We start from the raw sequence: 18,694 nt of genomic DNA, 5'->3' as shown, positions 1-18,694 counted from the left end.
TCTGCCTCCATCTCAACTGGCTTTTTATTGGAATTTCAGCCTCACAGTAGCAATTGTCCTGAAAGGGGCAGGCAAAGGGTGGAGACTGCTCGTGCCCTTTCTTTCTCTGTGAAGAATCCTGTGGAGAAGAGGGTTTTAGTGGGAACAGAGAGGGTTGTCCTTGTGTGGCCTTCAGAGAGACAGAAGTGGGAAAATTCAGCACATCATTACATTGCAGAATTGTGCTTGGCTGCATGTCTGGGACAAAGATCTGCTGAGAATGAGGACTCCAGGCTTCTCATTATTCCAGTAAGGTTTTGCCTTTTCACACAGCCCAATTTCCCTGTGGGCTGTGCTGAGCATTATCTGCCAGTGATCCTCTGCATCCACAGCAGATAACTCCTTTGCTAATCTGTTCAGGGTGCAACAGGCATGGACTTCAAATGACTGCTGGAGCTGTGCTGAGTTTTCAGGTTTCAACAGCTCTTGGGAATACGAAAATGAGACTCTGAACAGGGGAGAGAGTGTCCATTTCCCATCCACCACTGGCTTGGGGGAAAGGAAGGATAGGGTGGGGAAGGGGGAGAATGGAGCAGGAATTTTATGTGGCACTTGTCCCTTGCCCTGGATATGTGTTCACAGCAGGGCTGGGGCTGACACAGAAAATGGCAATACGTCCATTGCACAGAGCTGGCTCCTTCTGGAATTTCTCAAGTGCATTTACTTGCCCAGTGGGTGAGAGGGATTCACACTGTCAGCTGAGTATTTGTAAGTTTGTTTATGAACGTTTTTATCAGTCAATTCAAGTTTCCAGGCCATCATGAGATGAATAGACCTGGACTAAGTGTTTACTTCCAGGATGCTTATAAAACAGAGAAAATCAAGATGTGATTAATAAGGAGCAGAAATTACACTGTCAGATTTAGTTGCAGCAGGTTAGCATGTAGGTCAAAGCATTCTCCACAGCCCTCATACACAGTGATTACTACAACTCAGAGCAGGAATTTGGGTCTCAGATGCTTCTCAGCTGCAGAAGATGCATTTTAGGACCTTATCCCTGCTGGCAGGATTGCTTTGGAGAATTAAGATTGTGCAGTAATGGCCTTTTGCTTGTCTGTAGGTGTTCAGGTGAGCCAAAGGCTGGAACAAAGGGTTAAATCTTTAATATGACTGAGAAGACAATTTGTGGTTCCTGTTGCTGTTAGTGTCTCCTGCCAGCCAAGTCAGCAGGCATCTATCTCTATGGGATCTTTTGAGAAGAGCTCAGTATCCCACACCTGCTCTTTCATTAGGGTGCTTCCTCCAGCTCCTCTTGCTGACAGTGAAGGCCACGTTGCATCCATCTGCATTAACAAAACCTTTTGTAATTCACTGAGGTAAACGTGGGACAGGGTGGTTTAAAACCAGCTGATAATTCTCCCCTTGGGAAGAAGAGGAGCAGGTCACTGGTAACAGCCAAGAAACCTGCCTGGTTTCCAAGTTTTTTGGGGTGCTCGTGCTAAAGGAAATGACCCACCCTCGGGAGTTCAGCTCTCTGTCCCCAAGTCTGACTTGCTGCAAGCAGCAGCTCCTGGTTGCAAGTGGCTCTTCCTGAGTCAAGAATCATCATTCTCTGCTTCCTGCCCTGGAGTGCTGCTCAGGGTCACTGTGCCCCATCAATCTGTGTGTTTTATGTTGGAGGCAGGGATGTATCAGAGCTCAGGGAAGAAATCCTGCCTGTGGGAACTTGGCTTGGCTGTGCATGTGTGTACATGTACCTAAAATATCAGTGTACTTTGCCCACTGATTTCCAAACCAAAGCAATCACTGTGCCCTCTGATCATGCTCCTGCCATCCCTTCAGACTCTGCTTCTGTGACGTAAAGCCTGATTAAAACCCACCTTTCTAATGCTGGTTTTCCAAAGGGAAGTGAGACCTCTTGAAGAAAGAAAGGGCCTTGCAACTAAGTTTACACCAAATTAAGCTCTCAGCCTTAATCTTCCTGTGATCTGATAGCGGGCAGATTTTTGAACCACGCTCAGTGATGGCTTTGCACGTAAACCAAATTGTATTTTCTTATCTTAAGCATCTGCTGCTATTTTTACCATTCATCCAGCACCAGCCTCCATCCAGCATACTAATTGCTGGCCCCGCTCCAGCTGTATTCCTTAAGCAATTCCCTAACACTCCTCCCTCCCAGTTTTATTTGAATGCGGCATTTCCCGGGTCTGGCTGCAGTCTCCTGCCTTGCTCAGGCGCTGGGGAAGGAAGAGCTGTTGCCCTTCCTTCCCTCCAGAGCCGGTTCCTGCTTGGCAGGAGCCGCAGCGAGCGTGTGACCTCCCCTCGCTTTAATTAGCTAATTTGGGCAATTGCAGATGCAAATTTGGGTTGATGGCGTTGTTAATGGGGAAGACGTGGCTTTGTGTTAAAGGACAGATCTAGGAGGTAGGCTGGAGCTTTCTGATTGCTTTTCAGAAAAGCTCTGGAAATGCCTGAGCTTTTCCAGTGCTGTTTGATGGGAATCCTGGGATCTGCTTCCATGTTTCAGTCCAGTTCCTCCTGAGTTACTCATTAAGCATCCTACACAGGTTTGCTTACCACAAGGCCGTTATTTTTCACTGGTAATACAAGAGTAAATTTAAGTATAGCCAGAAACTGTCCTACAGAGCCCTCTCTGACTCTCCTTTAGAAGCTCAGCTGATGCCCCCATAAATTTTATTACAGATCCCAATGAGAGGACAGTGGTGATAAGGACCGGGAAGTGTGCCAGTCCTCTGAGCAAGGTTTACCTGTCTGATGAAATCCTGACTGTGATGGAGGGAGGGAAGGAAGAACACCTGGAGTGAAGTTGATAGCTCTGAGGTGAGCAGAATGCTGTCAGACTCACCTTTGGGAGCTGATTTAGATAAGCGAGGCTTTAAAATCCATGTGAAAACTCTTCTTGGGGCTGTGTCCTGCTTATCCACGCAAGTGGAGTGTGTGTTGTGTTCCCTGGGTCTTTGGAGCCACAGGAGTTCCTGTCCTGTTCAACTCAGATGATCTTTTGAATATTTTCCCAGATCTGTAATTTAATTTCCATGTGCAAGTTTATAGCCTGGGGAGAGAGAGAGAGACAAGAATAAAATCTTTCAATGAATAGGAAGAAAATGAACTTCATTCATTGTTCTGCATGAAAAATAGGAAAATCAGCCTTGTTCAGCTTTTTATTTGGGTCAGCCCAGGCTCTGTTCAGGTGATGTTTCTACCTCAGGGCTGCATTTTGGTGGTGTGGTGTGGCAGAGAAAGGCTTTGTGTGAAAGTCCATTAGTGCTTTTGAGGATGAAAGATGTTAAGAAAACTCAGGGCAGTGGTGTCTGTGTTCTGTGGAGCTGCTACCAGATGAAAGCATCCTTCTCTGCACTCAGACAAGCAACCTGGAAGTTCCTAATTCCTTCTTAGATGTGTTTCTCATGTGATCAGAAGTCCTGGCTCACAGCTGAGGGACTAATTTGTCTGAAGGAAAGTAGTGCAGCTGGAAAGGAGCCCCAGAGCCATCTCCAGTACTGCTGTTCTGTTTTTTCACTCTGTGAATGGTGCTTGCAGAACTGTGGGTTGCTGGTGGTCTCTCTCAATGGGCTGCAGCTCCTGCAGAGCGTGATGTTAAAAATGGACCAACTCAGGACACAGTGCTCCGTGTTTTTGAAGGATTAGTTTGAAGGTCAGGGTGTTTTAGTGTCCTGCTGCATGGTTAGAGCATAGCATCCCCCTGGGTGCTGCAGGATACAGAGCTAAATATCGTGTGTAGGAGCAGCACGAGCTCTCCCAACACGTCCAGCCCCGAGACTCCCTTGGAGAAAAGGTGAATCCAGTCCGTTGTGCCTCTGAACTCTTCCAGCAGCAAAAGCAAGTGAAGGTGCAGTCTGTAGGCTCTTTGCAGTGTGGATGCTGGAGTTACCCACACCCAGAACCTCCCGCAGCCGCCAGTCAAGGACCCAGCTGGGAGGGAGAAGTGACCCGCATGCAAATCCCGCTGTGGGTGCCGCTGGGATCCTAGCGCAGGGTGTTTAGTTATTCCGGTCAAACCTCGCCCGCCGCTCCTGCCTGTTTGTCCTTGCTGTGCTGAAACAAACCTGCTCCAGGGCTCCAGCCCCGTTACCAGGACAAAAGGACATCAGGCGATGCTGCTGCCGAAGGGAAATGTGTCGGGAAATCACTCGGTTGCAAGTGTGATGCAGAAAGGGTGGCTTAGTGATGGCTGTTGTGACTTTTATCTGCTCAAACGGCATCTTCTGAATGAATTTTTATTTTCAGCTTCCCTAAAATGTAGCTTGTGGCATTGATTTTGAGGTGAGGATACGCGCTGAGGCTGAGAGGATTAATACTGAAGTGAGAATTGGTGGATGGCAATAAACAACCAGTTCTGAGGGGAATTATTTTTATGAATCAGAATATTTAACACATGGAGGCTTGTGGGCTTTTCCCTGGTTTAAAGGGGCACTGTGAAGCATATCACAAAGTGTCTGTTACTACCAACACTTTAATTTATGATTAAAGTGGAATATTTTTACATCTCATTTATTCTTTGCACAGGGGTGTTCTGAGCTGTTGAAATTATTGGTCAGATCTGCTTTCTCGGTGTTGTTAGGGTAGTGCCATGGATGGATTTTGGGTGTGAGCTCAAAACTTCACCAAATAAAGAGGGATACCCAGTTTTGAGAGGTTTTAAAGCCCTTTGGTTCTCTTCGGCAAAAACCAGATTTCTTAGGATTGCTCTGATAGCTTAAAATGTCCTTTATAAAGCTGCCAATCTTTCCTTAAGAATCTCTTGCTGGCTATTTTTTTAATCTAAGTGTGTTGTCTGTGGAAAAGTCTTTAGCTGAGGAGATCATGACATGGCACATGGCTCCAGTAGTGCCTGGTTTTGAGTGCTGGAAAGCCAAGGGAGATAAGTGAGGAATGGGGAGAGGCCCTTTGGTCAGTCTCTATTTTGATCTGGTGACACTGAGAGCAGAGCCTGTGTCACATCAGGGAAGGCACAGCACAGCTGTGTGAGGTCAGAGGGGTCACACCCTGCATCCTCTGGGGATATTGGGGAAGCCTGAAAGGGTCTGAATCTGACACTGGGCTGTGGAGGTGGTGGGATGGAGAACATGGGTGGAGAGGAGGGGAAGAGAGCAGTGAGGAATGGGAGCCAGAGGAAAGGAGCAGAAATATGTAAATCTGGAGGTGAAGGTCAAAGGCTCCATGTGACTCTTGTGTGGCTGGTTGGATTTTTTTCTAATGTTTGTTCGTGCTGTAAACAGCCCCAGGCTGATCTAAAAGTGCTGCGAGGCAGGGGCTGTAAATTACAGGCGTTGTTCTCCTTATAAAGAGAGCAAACAACTCCAAGTATCTTTGGCTCACAGCACTTTGTGCATGCCTGTTCCTCCATTGCCTCTCCATTCATTGAAATTCCTTGTTTCAGGTTTGAGGGAAGGTTTTGCTCATTACTGGAGCAGGGACAGAGCTAAAAGTGTGTGACCTGGAGCAGGGGACAGGGCTAAAAGTGTGTGACCTGGAGCAGGGACAGAGCTAAAAGTGTGTGACCTGGAGCAGGGACAGGGCTCAGTGTGTGACCTGGAGGTGCTATGCAAGCAGTGCCACTGCCTTGGAAACCTGGGATGACCCCATACCTGCATTCCCACACTGGGTGCTGACTGTCCCAGCTCTTCTGTGTCACTCCGGTGCTCCCTCTTCCCCTGGTGGCCCCTCAGCGTTGTCCTCACTGCCGGCCGCGCCTGAGGAAAGGGCTGAAGTGGCGGCCGGGTGTGGCGGGCTGAGTTTGGCCTCTCTGCCCCGACTCCGGGATGAGGGCAAGGGTGGGCACAGGGTCACCGTCCTCTTTGAGGGGACTATCCGACCGGCCACCCGGAGCCGTGCCGGGACAAGTGTGAGGCCCGGGAGCGCTCGGGGCAATGGCCCCGCTGTGAGGCGCCGGGGCGGAGGGACCGCCGGGTTACCCGGGGTGAGGCACTCTTTGGCCGCCAGCGGAAGCACCCGGGCGGCCGGGCCTGCGCACTGCGGCCTATAAGAGCCGCGGGGCGGTGCGGAGGGCCGGGCACTCGCAGCCGGGGCTGGTCGAGTGCGGGTCTCAGTGGAGGAACTGGTGGAGCGGCAGGAGCCCCCGGAGGAGCTGGCGGCCTGAGAGAGACCCCTCGTCCGCATCCTTATTGCTTCCTCTTCTCTCTCTCTCGCGAGGGCTGCGGCGGCGACAGCGACAGCCACCCCCGGAGAGCCGTGGGCCGCGCCTCCCCTCGCGTCGCTGGATGCTCTGGGGTTCGGTCCCTGAGCGGGGCCGCGGAGCCGGCAGCCCCCGCTGTGGCGGGGCCATGGGGCCGAGCAACGACCGGGCACGGAGCCCCCTTCCCCGCTGAGAAGGCCCCTCGTCCCGGCGCCGATGCAGCGCTGTCCCCTCACACCCGGCCCCTGAGATTCCCCTCTTTTCCCCTCCCCATGCCCGACGGAGCCCCTCGCCTCGGTGACGCCCTGCAGCAGCCCCGCCGGCCCGGGGGTCTGCGGCGGTATGAGAGGAGCTGCCCCCGCCGCCGGGGGCAGCCAGGACCGGGGCAGGCTCCCACCCCGCCGCCGGCTGCCGTGAGGCGGCTGTAGCTAAGAGGAAGAACCCCCTTTGTTTTCCCTTCGTCCTTCCCGGGGGCTTCATGCCCCTCGCTGAGGGATGATGGAGGTGGTGGGGGACTTTGAGTACAGCAAGAAGGACCTGATAGGACACGGAGCCTTTGCTGTGGTCTTCAAAGGTCGCCACCGCAAGGTAAATAGCGACGGGCTTCGCCCGCAGCCGGAGCGGGGCTGGTTACACAACCCGGGGCCGAGAGCAGCCCCTCGGGTGGGTGACAGCCGCGGTGCTGGGGAGGGCGGTCCGTGTCCTCTGGGGAGTTTTGACGTGGTTCGGGTGTTCGGGGAGAAAAAAAGAGCCGAAGGGAGGTGCGGGTTGGGCTGAGGCCCTCGGCTGCCCCGCGGCCCTGAGCCGGGATCCGGCCCCGGCATCTCTAAACCCTTTATTTTATCCTTCCCCTCGACCCCACCGGCCTGCCCGCGGTCCCAGCGCTCCTCCCCGCTGTTGGCAGCTCCCTGCCATAGCGGCCAGGGGAGAGGTGCAGCTGCAGGGGAGGCTGAGCCCTTTGTTTGTCGGGAGGGTCATGTTTATCTCGCTGGATAACGAGGGATCTAATGGAAAAATCGTCTCCTTTGGGATTGGCTGAAGATTCCTTAAATTCAGAGGTGTCTGGTTTCCTGGCGTGACTTGCTAATCGCCCCGGATATTCATAGTTAGGTTATGGTTTCTCGATGCTTGTGAGTTTATTCTGGTGCCTAAAGAGCTTTGCTTTCCAGAAAACAGCCCCTTTCAGGTTTAGCGTTTTGGAGGATTAAGGCAGCTCGTGGAGAGGCACGGTGCAGTGATTTTGGGGTTAAAAGAAAAGGGAGAAAGGGAAACGGAAACTTTAAAGGCCGATGGAGGTGCTCCCACCTCGCAAATAAATAGTCAGTTTATTTTTGGGTAATATATAAATAGGCAATATATGAGCTTGCTTAAAACAGAGGGGGTTTTGTGCAGTTTTCATCTGCAGAGTATTAAAAAAGCTGGAAAAGAGAAGTCCTTAAAGGACAGTAAAAGTAACTCGATCATTGCGAGAGGTCTGAAGAAGCAGATAAATAGCACTGCTACCAAAAAAAATAAATGCTATATGATTATTTGTTGGTTTTTTTTCTTTGTTTGTTTGTTTTAAATGCTTTGGAATCCATTTAAATGCAGTGCAGCCGAAGCTGGATTTTAATAGCTGTCTAAGCTATTGTGGTATTAAATAGTTCTTGATGGTGTCACATGGGGCAGTAATAACTGGTGGGTAGAAGAGGGGTGATCTGGCAACTTTTTCTCACTGTTTTCCTAGATAGTTGATAGAAGATAAAGTTTTTAAAAAAATAAACTGACAATGCTTTTTTTGTTCCCTTCCAGAAAACTGATTGGGAAGTAGCCATAAAGAGTATTAACAAAAAGAACTTGTCGAAGTCACAAATCCTGCTTGGAAAAGAAATAAAAATCTTAAAGGTATGTTAATTTGCAGTGATTTTTAAAGCTGCTTTGCTTGAAAAGGAAAAGAGACTTCTGACCTAGTTCATTCCAGGTCATGTGTGGTGTCACAGTAATTGCTGTTGTGCTGTTCCTTTGTTAGGGATCCAGAAATAAAAATACTAAGAAAAAGAGAAAAAAACCCCACATCTTTAGTTCTGGAAATGTCTCAAAACAGGTTGTGAGCATTCTTTTTGCAGTTAAAAGTAGCAAATTGTTTTGGGATCAATCTCTGTGCTTTGCTTATTGCACCTGTGGAAGGGTTTGTCCTTCAGCATGGCCAATGTGGCACTTTGTCCCAGCAGATCATTTCTGAGGGTGAAGCATCAGGCTTTGATCTTTCTTCATCTTTTTTTGCTCAAAGCTGCCCTGAAAGCTGAAATCAGTGAGCTGACTTTAATTCCTGAAGCAGCTGCCCACTTCTGACTGGTGATAATTGCCTTAAAACTTGGAGTGTGACTCTAACAGAGGAAATGTAAAGGAGCATCCTTCAGTTTTTCAGTTTTATTTTATGGAAACATCTCCTTGGGTGGTCATTTAGCATTCCCTGCTCTCTGAATTTCACGTCTCATTTCACACAGTAATAATGAGTGCTGCTTTCTCCCCATGTTTCTGAACTTCTTGAGATACATCACTGTTTTATATACTATTATATACATATTGTATTCTCATTTATTTATTTATTATATACCAGAATTAGTGCTGGGTGTATTATTGTGCTGCAAGTACTTAACAAACAAAAGTTTTTTGAGCAGCTACAAATAATAAATGAGCTGTTCCATGAGTTTTATTTAATGTTATTTGGTTTGGTTTTCTTTGTATTATAGAAGTAAGGTTGATTTGAACCAACATAGTCTAGTTGGTTACTTCACTAAGCAAGGAATTGTGTAAGAGTAGAAAATTAAATCTTGTCAGATTTAAGTGCTCATTAGAGGATCTTGTGCCCTGGTACTTTCTGTAACAAGTCACAGACATTAAGTTCTGGAACCAAATGTTTTTATGACCTCTCAAGACATTGCCTAACTTCCCTATCCTGTAAATATTGTCTAAACAGCTGGGATCTCCTCTAAATTCCATCTGATCATCTTAAAAATATTCTCTTTGATTATCACTAAATCAGCATTATCAGCAAATTCAATTAATAGTAATAATAGTAGTACTAATACTAATAACCTTTTTCTATAATACAAATATTGTGTTTTACAGGAACTTCAGCACGAGAACATTGTAGCTCTTTATGATGTCCAGGTAAAATATATTTTGATTTTTTTTTAATTAGTTTATGAAAATATGATGAATATATGTAATGTATGCCAAGTAGGAGATTTTGGATGGATTTATTCTTTGTTTATTTTGAATGAATCTGCTTTGTTGCTGTCATCAGTTTGGAATTTAGCAAAAACAAGTGTCAGCAAGAGCAGCACCTTGGGGATCTGTCAAAGAAACGTGATGTTCAGCCCTGTGTCACAGTGAAGAGGAACTGAAGGAAGTAGAAAACCACAATCACATGTATCTGTTGCCTTTTTGTTCAGAAGGACAGGATACAGTGAAAAAAAAACAAGCACTCAGTTGGATCTTTTCCATTAAATTGCTTCAGATTGTCTTCCTCTCTTTATTGCCATCAGGGTCCTGCCTGATGAGGTGGAGGAGTTACTCTGCCTGTCCAGGGGAGTGTATTCTGCTTAGGAAGGACATTTTTGTATCCTAAGGCCTGCCAGTGTTGAGCAAAGCTAAATAAGACATGAGGTGGCTCATGCAGCCATTTGTTCTGCCTGAATAAGAACTATACATTTATCTCCTGGGCTCAGTTCTGATTTTAAATAGAGTTACACTGATGAAAAAAAAATGACTGAGAAGCACCTTTGGGGCATTGCATAGTCAAAGCAACACGAAATAGAGGTTGTGACATTCAGTCTTTCCTGTCTTTACACATTCACATGCTAAAAGCTTTTAGTTTGTGTGGATGTGTACATTTTGCTGTAAAAAATCTGTGTTCATAAATCTGTGACATAAAGTAGGTGGGCTCAGGTTTTCTAGGTCTGTAGCACAGGAGTGACTTTAGTTACAAAGCTGTGATGTTTATGTAGCAACTGACCATGCATCAAAACTTCCAGGCTCAACCTATAGACTCTGTTTTTCCTGGATCTTGACTTTAAAACTCTTCATTTTGAGTGATATTATCTGCTCTGAGAGGGAAAGTATTGTCTGCTGTGCTTCTCAAGGAGATCAGGTTTTCCTGAATGTTGCTAAGTGGAAATAATCTCTCAGCACCCTAAATTTAGTACGTCCAGACATCTCAAAAGCAACTGGAATTGTTGACTGAGGGTGTTGGTGTGTGACTAAGCTGCTGAATTTTAGATTTATCATTTACAGTTGTTTATATGTGAAGGTTCCTTAGTCAGCTCTGCAGCTCAACCTGGGGGTAGTGGACTAGTTGGGTATTTGGAGAGCTTTGGAGAGACTCTTGTTCTTTGATTTATGCACAAGACTACAGAGTCCTACTATTGTCTGTGGTTTCTTTACCTAAAGGCTTTTTCTAAATATAACTCTTAGGCTTTCCTGTTCTGCCCCAGGAAAGGGTGACAGGATTTCTTGAATGATCAGTGCTGCTCCATTTGAGAAGGGGATGTTGCTGCTTGTCACCAACTATTGTGTTTAAATAAAATTAAAGCAAAGAGAAGGGCAAACCTGTGTCCTGTACCTTGATATTTCAAATGCATTCATAGCAAACTCAAAGCTTGGCAGCAGGATGCTGCTTCTACAGAAGGAATTGCTTTGCAAGATCTGGTATAAAGAGTGTGCCACTTGCACAAATAAGCTTTTCCCTTTCTGCCGTGTTTGTGAAGTGATAGATATCATTAACTTCTGTGATTACATTAATTTATAGCCCAGCAAGAATGAGCACTATGCAAGGCATTCACATGTCTAGTAGGCTGTTACACCTACTAATTTTCCTCAGTATTTCATGTTCTAGCATGTGCTGCCCTTTTTGTTTGCCAGGCTACTGTGAACACACTGATACAGTCCAGCAGATAAGACTTTAGGATTTCAAGCTATTTCTAAGTTTACAGAAGCTTTTTTTCTTTTTTTTTTTCTTTTTCCCTCAGTGCTGGAGCCAGTGGAGTCTGTGTCACAGTAGGAAGTTCTCAGTGTGAATGGGAGTCTGTTTTATTTTTGTAGTTCTGTTGGGCTGAAGCTTTTCTTAACCTTAGACAGTTTGAAATGAGAAAATGCTCCTGTTTCAGATGCAGTTTGACAGATCATGTAGCTGAATAAGTCAGGAGCTGATTGTTGCTTTGAGTTTTCATATAGAAAAGATGGCATGCAATGAAAGTGGCAAAACTAAGTGAAAAAAGTGTAAATTGATTGTGATCGAGGATATTTTCACATCTCATAATATTAAATTAATGGCAGTGCTTTGAGATTAAAGCTGTATCCCTGCATAGCAATTTAGAATGTATATTTTGAAAATGAATATACAGTTATTTTTTTTATATATTGCAAAAAGCTTCATTTGGATTGATTTTCAGGAAGTAGTTAGATTCTTTCTCCTTCATGCCTCTTCATTTCTGGTTGTGTTCCTGTTGCATGACCACTCACACAAGTCAGCATAATAAAGACAGACATACCACGAGGGCTTTAATTAAATCCAAGAAGAACTTGTGGGCCATTCTGCTGATTGTGCATGAACATTTTCAGACCTTCTCCACTGCTGCTCCTTCATCTCCTGTGAACACCATTCGATCTGTTATTAGTGTGTCTGGACTTCAATTGCTCGAAGTGCCCATTCATCTGGAGCCACACCCCAGTGAACTGGTGTGTGTTAATGGGGGCATAAAAATGGTTTGTTCTGCAGCCAGCAGGATAATTGCCCTTGATTTCTGCGAGGTGGACGTGCAGCTCTGGCAGGTTTGAGCTGCAGATAAGCATTTTATGTAAGCAGGGTACTCCACTGCTGTTGGTGCCACCTCACAGGGAGCTGCACACACCAGGGTGTTCAGGCCATGCTGGTAAGGCTGAAGGAACTTGGAGAGATATTTAAATAAAAACCCTCCATCTGTGAGAGACAAATGTTTGTCAGCAGTAGGGCTCTTTACTTCAAAAAGTAAAATGATTTTTTTTGTGAAATGCTTAAAAAAATTCAGATACAATAGGTAGATAGCAAGAGCACTTATCTTCTTGGGCAAATGTTTATTTGTCATTCAAGAACAAAAACACTCCCAAATCTCTGAAATGGTTTAAGGATGCAGCTCTTTTCCCATGGTGGTGCTGTGGGATGTCATTCATCCTGCAAAAGAAAATCAATCTTGGATCCTGTTAATTGGGAAAGTGGAGCCACTGTTTCTCAAAAGCAAAAGGAGTCTGAAATAACCTCTAGCTTAGTGTAAAATACACTGAGATCCTTGGATAAAGTATTCCACTGAAGTATGAAGGTATCGGTAAGTTATTTGGAATGTTCTATATTTAGGGCATGAATTTACAGTTTTGTGCAGTTCATGATCCCGAGTGTGTGCTGAGTAGATCTAATCTCTTACACAGTGCTAGACAGAGCCTGTTTTAGCAAATAATTTAATTCAAAACCTCTCTAGAATGTCAGCCCTCAGAATGGAAGTCTGTAATGTATCTTGGAGATAGCAATTTAGGGGAGTGAATTAATGTCCTCACTGTATGGAGTCTGAAGTTTGCTATTTGAACAGTAGTTTAGGGAGAACTAATTTCAGGAGTGTTATTGGAGAAACAGTATATGGATAAAAATTGTTTCTTGTCTTAGCTCTGTTGGTACAGAGCAGACAAAAAACCTGCAGCTGCTTCTGCTGTCCTTGGAAGCAGAGAAAGCCAGTGGGAATGGAGCCAGAGAGTCTTCTGGGACCTACAGCTCAGCTTTGCTTGTACACAGAGCCCAGGAGTTCTTACTAGGGGTGCTGAGAGGAGGAACTGTTGTTTTAGCAGCAGGATTTAAATACTTCTGGTTTACCCAAGGGCTCCAGTTGCTCTGGTGCTATTGCATGTGTTTCTTGAGATATTTGCTCCAGGCATCCTGTGTGTGCTCCTGATCCCGGTGTCCCACAGCTTTCATTGCCTCTACACTCCCAGCAGAACAAGGGATGTCTCAATATCTTTATTTTTGTCCCCTCAGCTCCGTGCTTAAGGCCTTTGTGTTTGTCAATATCCAATCCTCTGTGTCTGTGTGGAAGTAATCATAGGAGAACATGCTGTTCAGATAAAAAAGAAAACTCCTACCCTGTAGCAATTGTAAAGGTTTTGAAACTCTACCTGGCAGCTGATGGCAGCTGAAACATTGGTTATGACAGTGCAGGAATGATGCCAGGGTACGTGTTGGAGGTTGGGTACATCCAGGATTAGAATTTGTTGTGACCCAGAGAACCAAAGAGTTGGAGTTACAACACAGGCCTTGGCTCACCTGCTGTGCCTGGATCCTGCAATTTGAATTTCAGAACTGTTTCAGTGGAATTACTACACATTCTTTTGCTCACCTGCTGTGCCTGGATGATGTAATTTGAATTTCAGACCTGTTTCACATGATTTTTTTAGTACACAAGTGTGCTGAGAGCAGCTGTGCCTTTCCTTGGTGCTGGGCAGCAGAGCAGCCCCTTTCCCCACCTCCCATATATTGGTTAAATATATGAAATATATGAAATATAACATTTCACTAACAGCAAATGGATGCTCCAGTTCTTGTGGTGCATTTCTCCATGGCTGATTGCTCTTTTATGTGAATAATTGGCAACATGCACCCTGTTTGAATCCTACAGGCACATGTCAAGTGGCATTTAATCTGAGATTTAACATTTTGTCAGAATTAACAAAATGTTCAATCCTTTAGGTGACAGGAGCTGAACGCAGAAGTTGCTGCTGATTGCACTCACAAAATAAACCAAGAATGTCTGTAATACAGAGAGAAACAGCCTTTGAAAGATCTGAACCTGTCCTTCTTCACTACATTATTAGAATTTTTGCCAAGTGTATTTAAAGCTAAAAAAAAAAAAGTGCATTCCTGGCCAAAAAATTATATCCAATATAGCACAAATGAACATAGCAGAAAATTAATCAGATAACAGCAGTGCACAAGCTGTCAGGTTAACAACTCTCCTGCTTTGGGGACTCCCATCATGAACTGCAGAGAAATAAAATCTACATTCTCAAAGCAAAAAGAGAGCAGTAACTATTTGCCACAGTTTCTGCTTTGGGAGCTCACTAAGCTCCTTGCAGACCTTCAGCTTGTCCTAAAGGAGGACCTGTGAACCAAAATGAAATCTGGGGAGTGTTTCTGCCAGTGCTCCAGAGATCCAGCAACAGCTCTTGGAAGTAACCATGGGTGTTTTGACTTCTTTTTCAATTAATGTTTTTTTAAATGGAACTACTGTGCTGAGACTGTGATTCAAGTTGGAACTTTGCATGCCCCAAGACAACTGATGAAAGCCTTGGATTAAAACATAGCCAGTTTTGGCCAATATGTTGCCTCTTTAACCTCTTTCTCTTAGGTTTTTATCTGTTTACCTTCCAGAATTGTAAATTGGTTTCCTATTAACCTTTGCTTACAAGTCAAACAGATTCAGAATAAAAAGATGCAAAAGTAGGTTTTTGTCAAGAAAACTTTCATCAGCCAAACAAGGGTTGCTGGCCAAAATTGGTAATGGTTGCAACACAGCAGATATTTGTTTTTCTTGTTTATCTAGGTAGGAGTGTAGGTCAGAACAACTCCAGCTGCACTAATTTTGTGATCTGTACATCAATGCAAAATGTTGAAAGCTTTGTTATCTGTTTCAGGAGGCAGTTTAAAATAACTTGCTAGATCAGCTCTATTCCTGAATGCTAGATCTGAAACATGCTGGTTTTCTAATCTTTCCATTTTGAGCACTTTGCTCTGCTTAGCAAGTCAACAGAAATCACAAGTCTGGGGAATGTTGATAGGGTGAGCTTTATTGTTCAGCAAAATAATTTAGAAGGGCAAAATGTATCTCCAGAACTGGCTTGTCTGTTCTGAGTGTATTCCCAAAATGGAGATCACATTCCCAGTCAGGCTGGCCAAGAACTGTAAGGCAAAGTTTGAGCAACTTTGAAGGGTTGAAGAGTTCAGCTGTTTTCAGCTAAATCTTGTGTTGGTGGATATTGAAAAGTGTTTGGTTATGAGTTCAAGTTGGGACGAGTTGTGGCTGGGAGGTTGGTATCAGTTCTGTACAAACTATTACTTCCTCAGTGTGAATTGGTGAGAATTTTTGAGACTGGGAAAATATTTTTGTGGAATCTCTAATCTGCTCTGCTGATTTATCAAAAAAGGATTTTCTAAGCTACATTAAGGAAACATGCTCTGCTTCTTACTTGGTGACTTGATTTGTAATTTTTCATCAAGAATATCAATTAAAAAAAAAAAGATGAGTAATTCTATTTGAGGGTAACGCAGTATGATCTGCAGAAATGACTCTCTAAACAGGTGAGGGCTGGTACAACAGAGCAAATCATCAGCTCTACATTTCTGAAAAGAGCAGTTCATTTGAGAACCCCTTGTTTCCAAGGGAATCCAGCAAACACATCCCCTTAGCTGTGTGAGGAATAAATGTCTGTCATGAGCTGAGCATTCCACGCTGCCATAAACTGCTGGTGTTGTGCAGTGGAACATCTTTGTGATTCATGGGATTGCAATGCTGGGGTGGGAATCCAGGGGCTGAGCTGCTTTCTTGTCACTGGAGAATGGACTTTCTGTGCTCCTTAGCTGCCTTGTTCTTCTCCACCTCACAGCTGTCCTTTAAGTGAAGTGATCCTCACTTGGCAGAATTTTCAATTTGATAAATTGGGATCTCAGAGTTGCTGTTTGGGATTCCTGAAAGACACTTTCTGTCTTGGAAGGTGTTGTTGCAAAGGAACAATGCAGAAAGGAACAATTATATATTTCCAGTAATTTGCAAAGCAAGTAATTACTGCTGGGTTGTTGGTTTGGTTTTTTTTTGTTTGTTTTGTTTGTTTTTTTTTTTTGCTTTACTGTATGCATTGAGGTTTTGAGGTGTTTATGGGAATGTAAATTATGGTTCATGTTGGTCACAGCAATTGAAGAAACATTGAACAATTGCAGCTTCCTGAAATGTGATCTGCTGCTGCTTTAATATTCTGTATTGGTTGGAGTTTGCCTGCCATTCCCAACAGATTTGACTCATGCTCCTAGAAACTTGTTTTCCTTGAAGCTAATTTCAAAATATAAACAAATCTGCAAAATGTGCTTGATGTTTTGGGCTGGAAAGAGCCTCAAATGCATTTCTGTATCACAGACATGAGTGGCTAAATGCTTCCCAAAAGTGAAGCAGGCTATTACAGTATTGAATTAACCTTAAACCAGCCAGTTCATCTTGAACTGTAATTATTACCATGATCTGTAGTTGTCTGGGTGTCTGTGATGGGTTGTGCCATCCGTGAGCTCTGTGCTGTGTGTGGTATTTGGGGTCTTTGGTTTCTCTAGCCTGAGCCCATTTTTTGCTTTTATTTCTCCTTTTCAAGCTTTACTAACATAAGCTGTTTAGTGAGCCCTTGACAATGGCACCCTGGTGGTAATTCCTGCCAGAGTGGTCAAACTGAACATCTGCTGAAGTTTCAGAGCAAGCACAGACAAAAGTGGCTGAGTTCACAGCGTTTATTTTGCTGTGCAATGTCCCTTTTGACTTTCTTGTCACACTGTTTAGCAGAATTTAGTCAGACTGTCTGCAGTCCCACTTCCCACTGGGGCGTGTGCCTGGCCTTGTCTGGTGCCATCTCACTTTTTTCCTTCAACTGTCTTAAAAAACATATTTTCCCTCAATCTGTCAGCCCTTGTTTAAGTTTATTTTTAAAGAGAAAGGGAGGTAGCACACTGTGTAACTAAAAGCATCATCCTGTTTACTGTACACTTCCCTTAGTTTCCTTCCAGTTCTCCTTGTGTTCTTGCCTTTCAGTCTTAATCAGCTCAGAGGGAGAAAAAAAATTACTTTTACTTTCTAAAAACTCTCAGAATCTTTAACTTTGTGGGCCCAACAGAACTGTCTAGTGCAGGAGACTGTGGAAAACAATGTTGATTATTAGCACAGACAGGTCAGGCCTTTCTTCCCTCACATAAAATAAATATTTGGAAAAAGGATGAATGTGTTTTGTTACAGTCAGGTTTAAGCACAGATTTATTTTTTTAAAAAACTGGATTTGTGGAGTGTATAGATAATTGACAGTAGAAGTTAGGCAATCTTGTCTTTCAGGAACTTTTCCCCAGTTACAAGAGAGGGAATTCAAGTTGCAGATGGGTCATGGGAGGTCAGGGCTTTGGAAAGTCTGAGGAGGATGGACACTCCCAGCTCTGCCATGAGGGGCATGGCAGGGATGTGCTGCTGCCAAGGGTTTACTCAGGGAGGCACTTTATAGAAGTATTGCCTGGTGTTTTTATATTCTTGCATATGGAAATATTTTTGGAAATGTAAAATATCTCATAGTGGAGAATCTACACTTTTGCTATGCTCTGAAACAGTGACTTTACATTAAGGTGTCTCAGTGATTGAAAAATCCCATGTTACATTTGGTTAATTCAGGTACAGAGTTTGTCTTCTCACATTTTTAAATCACTTTTCTTCTCCTCTTTTAGGAAATGCCCAATTCTGTCTTCTTGGTTATGGAGGTATGTGTTAACATGTATGTTCCTGGTTGATTTTAAAGACTTTTAGACAAAACTATTCCTTTGCACAACTGCAAACCAATCATGGCTTGCTAAAATAAACTTTGAAAAGTAAATTATGAATTTCCTGTGCCCCGCTAAATTTATCAGCACTGTTTGTTTCATAAATGATTCAGTTTCATGTTATGATACTGTAAGTATTGATGAAATGTGACACCTCAAATTATTAATTACAAATAATCAACAAAACAATTTTAAGGGAAAGAGCTGGAAGGGATCTAATTTTCATTAAAAGTTTACAAAGTAGAAATGATGTAGCAGGTGTTTCAGTGCTTGTGTTTTGAATAAACCCCTTTGTTTTTAACAGTACTGCAATGGTGGGGACTTGGCAGATTACTTACAAGGTAATTGATTACTGTATTTCCCTATTTTTTTGCTTTATGTGTTTATATTCTGTATTTCTGACATCCATTGGTGTTTCTTTGAGATTTTTTTTGCTTGTACTTTAAATATGGGTGAATGAGATAATACACAGACAGAAAATGTTGGGTTTTTTCCACAGCTGAATGTAATATTCCCTTATTTGTCAATGAGGGAGAAGCTGTAGTTAACCATAAGTAGCATGCTGAAAAAAATGTGTGGGTTTCTATTTCTAAAACTGCATTTTGGGGGATGTTCCAGTGTTTAGATTCCACCTGTTTTTCTTCTCTGAGATGTCAACTTAAAAACACTGATTTATTTATGTAATAATGCCCTGAAGGAAGAGGCAGTGCTGGCTTAGGACAGATTTTCCATGGCTTTGCCCAAAGTGAGGACAGAATTTACAGAATCATGACAAATGGATTCTTATTCCAACCAAAATTTTGAGCAGAGATGTTAATCTTCATATTTTTCATGATTAAAATATTCTGCTTGCCCTTGTATCTCAGTGTGTTGAAGGAATCTTTTCTGTGCACAGCTATTGTTATGGTAACTGTGTGTATTAAAAG

At 43.8% G+C, this 18,694-nt stretch overlaps 1 protein-coding gene across 1 annotated transcript in view; it reads left to right on the top strand.

Moving 5' to 3' along the window:
* Window positions 1-6,537: 6,537 nt before the first annotated feature.
* The window catches only part of ULK2 (unc-51 like autophagy activating kinase 2), a 36,872-nt gene continuing 24,715 nt past the window's right edge, over window positions 6,538-18,694 (top strand). Inside the window, exons 1-5 of the mRNA XM_083875229.1 lie at window positions 6,538-6,745; window positions 7,949-8,041; window positions 9,269-9,310; window positions 17,676-17,708; window positions 18,073-18,109. Coding sequence (XP_083731355.1) covers window positions 6,653-6,745; window positions 7,949-8,041; window positions 9,269-9,310; window positions 17,676-17,708; window positions 18,073-18,109 — 298 coding nt within the window. The 5' untranslated portion in view covers window positions 6,538-6,652. The remainder of the gene's footprint in view (window positions 6,746-7,948; window positions 8,042-9,268; window positions 9,311-17,675; window positions 17,709-18,072; window positions 18,110-18,694) is intronic.

The sequence above is a fragment of the Zosterops lateralis genome, assembly GCF_965231275.1.
Source record: "Zosterops lateralis genome assembly, chromosome: 19".
In the NCBI taxonomy this organism is placed as follows: domain Eukaryota; kingdom Metazoa; phylum Chordata; class Aves; order Passeriformes; family Zosteropidae; genus Zosterops; species Zosterops lateralis.
Note: the sequence above shows the minus strand (reverse complement) of the source record. Positions and strands in the feature narration are given on the sequence as shown.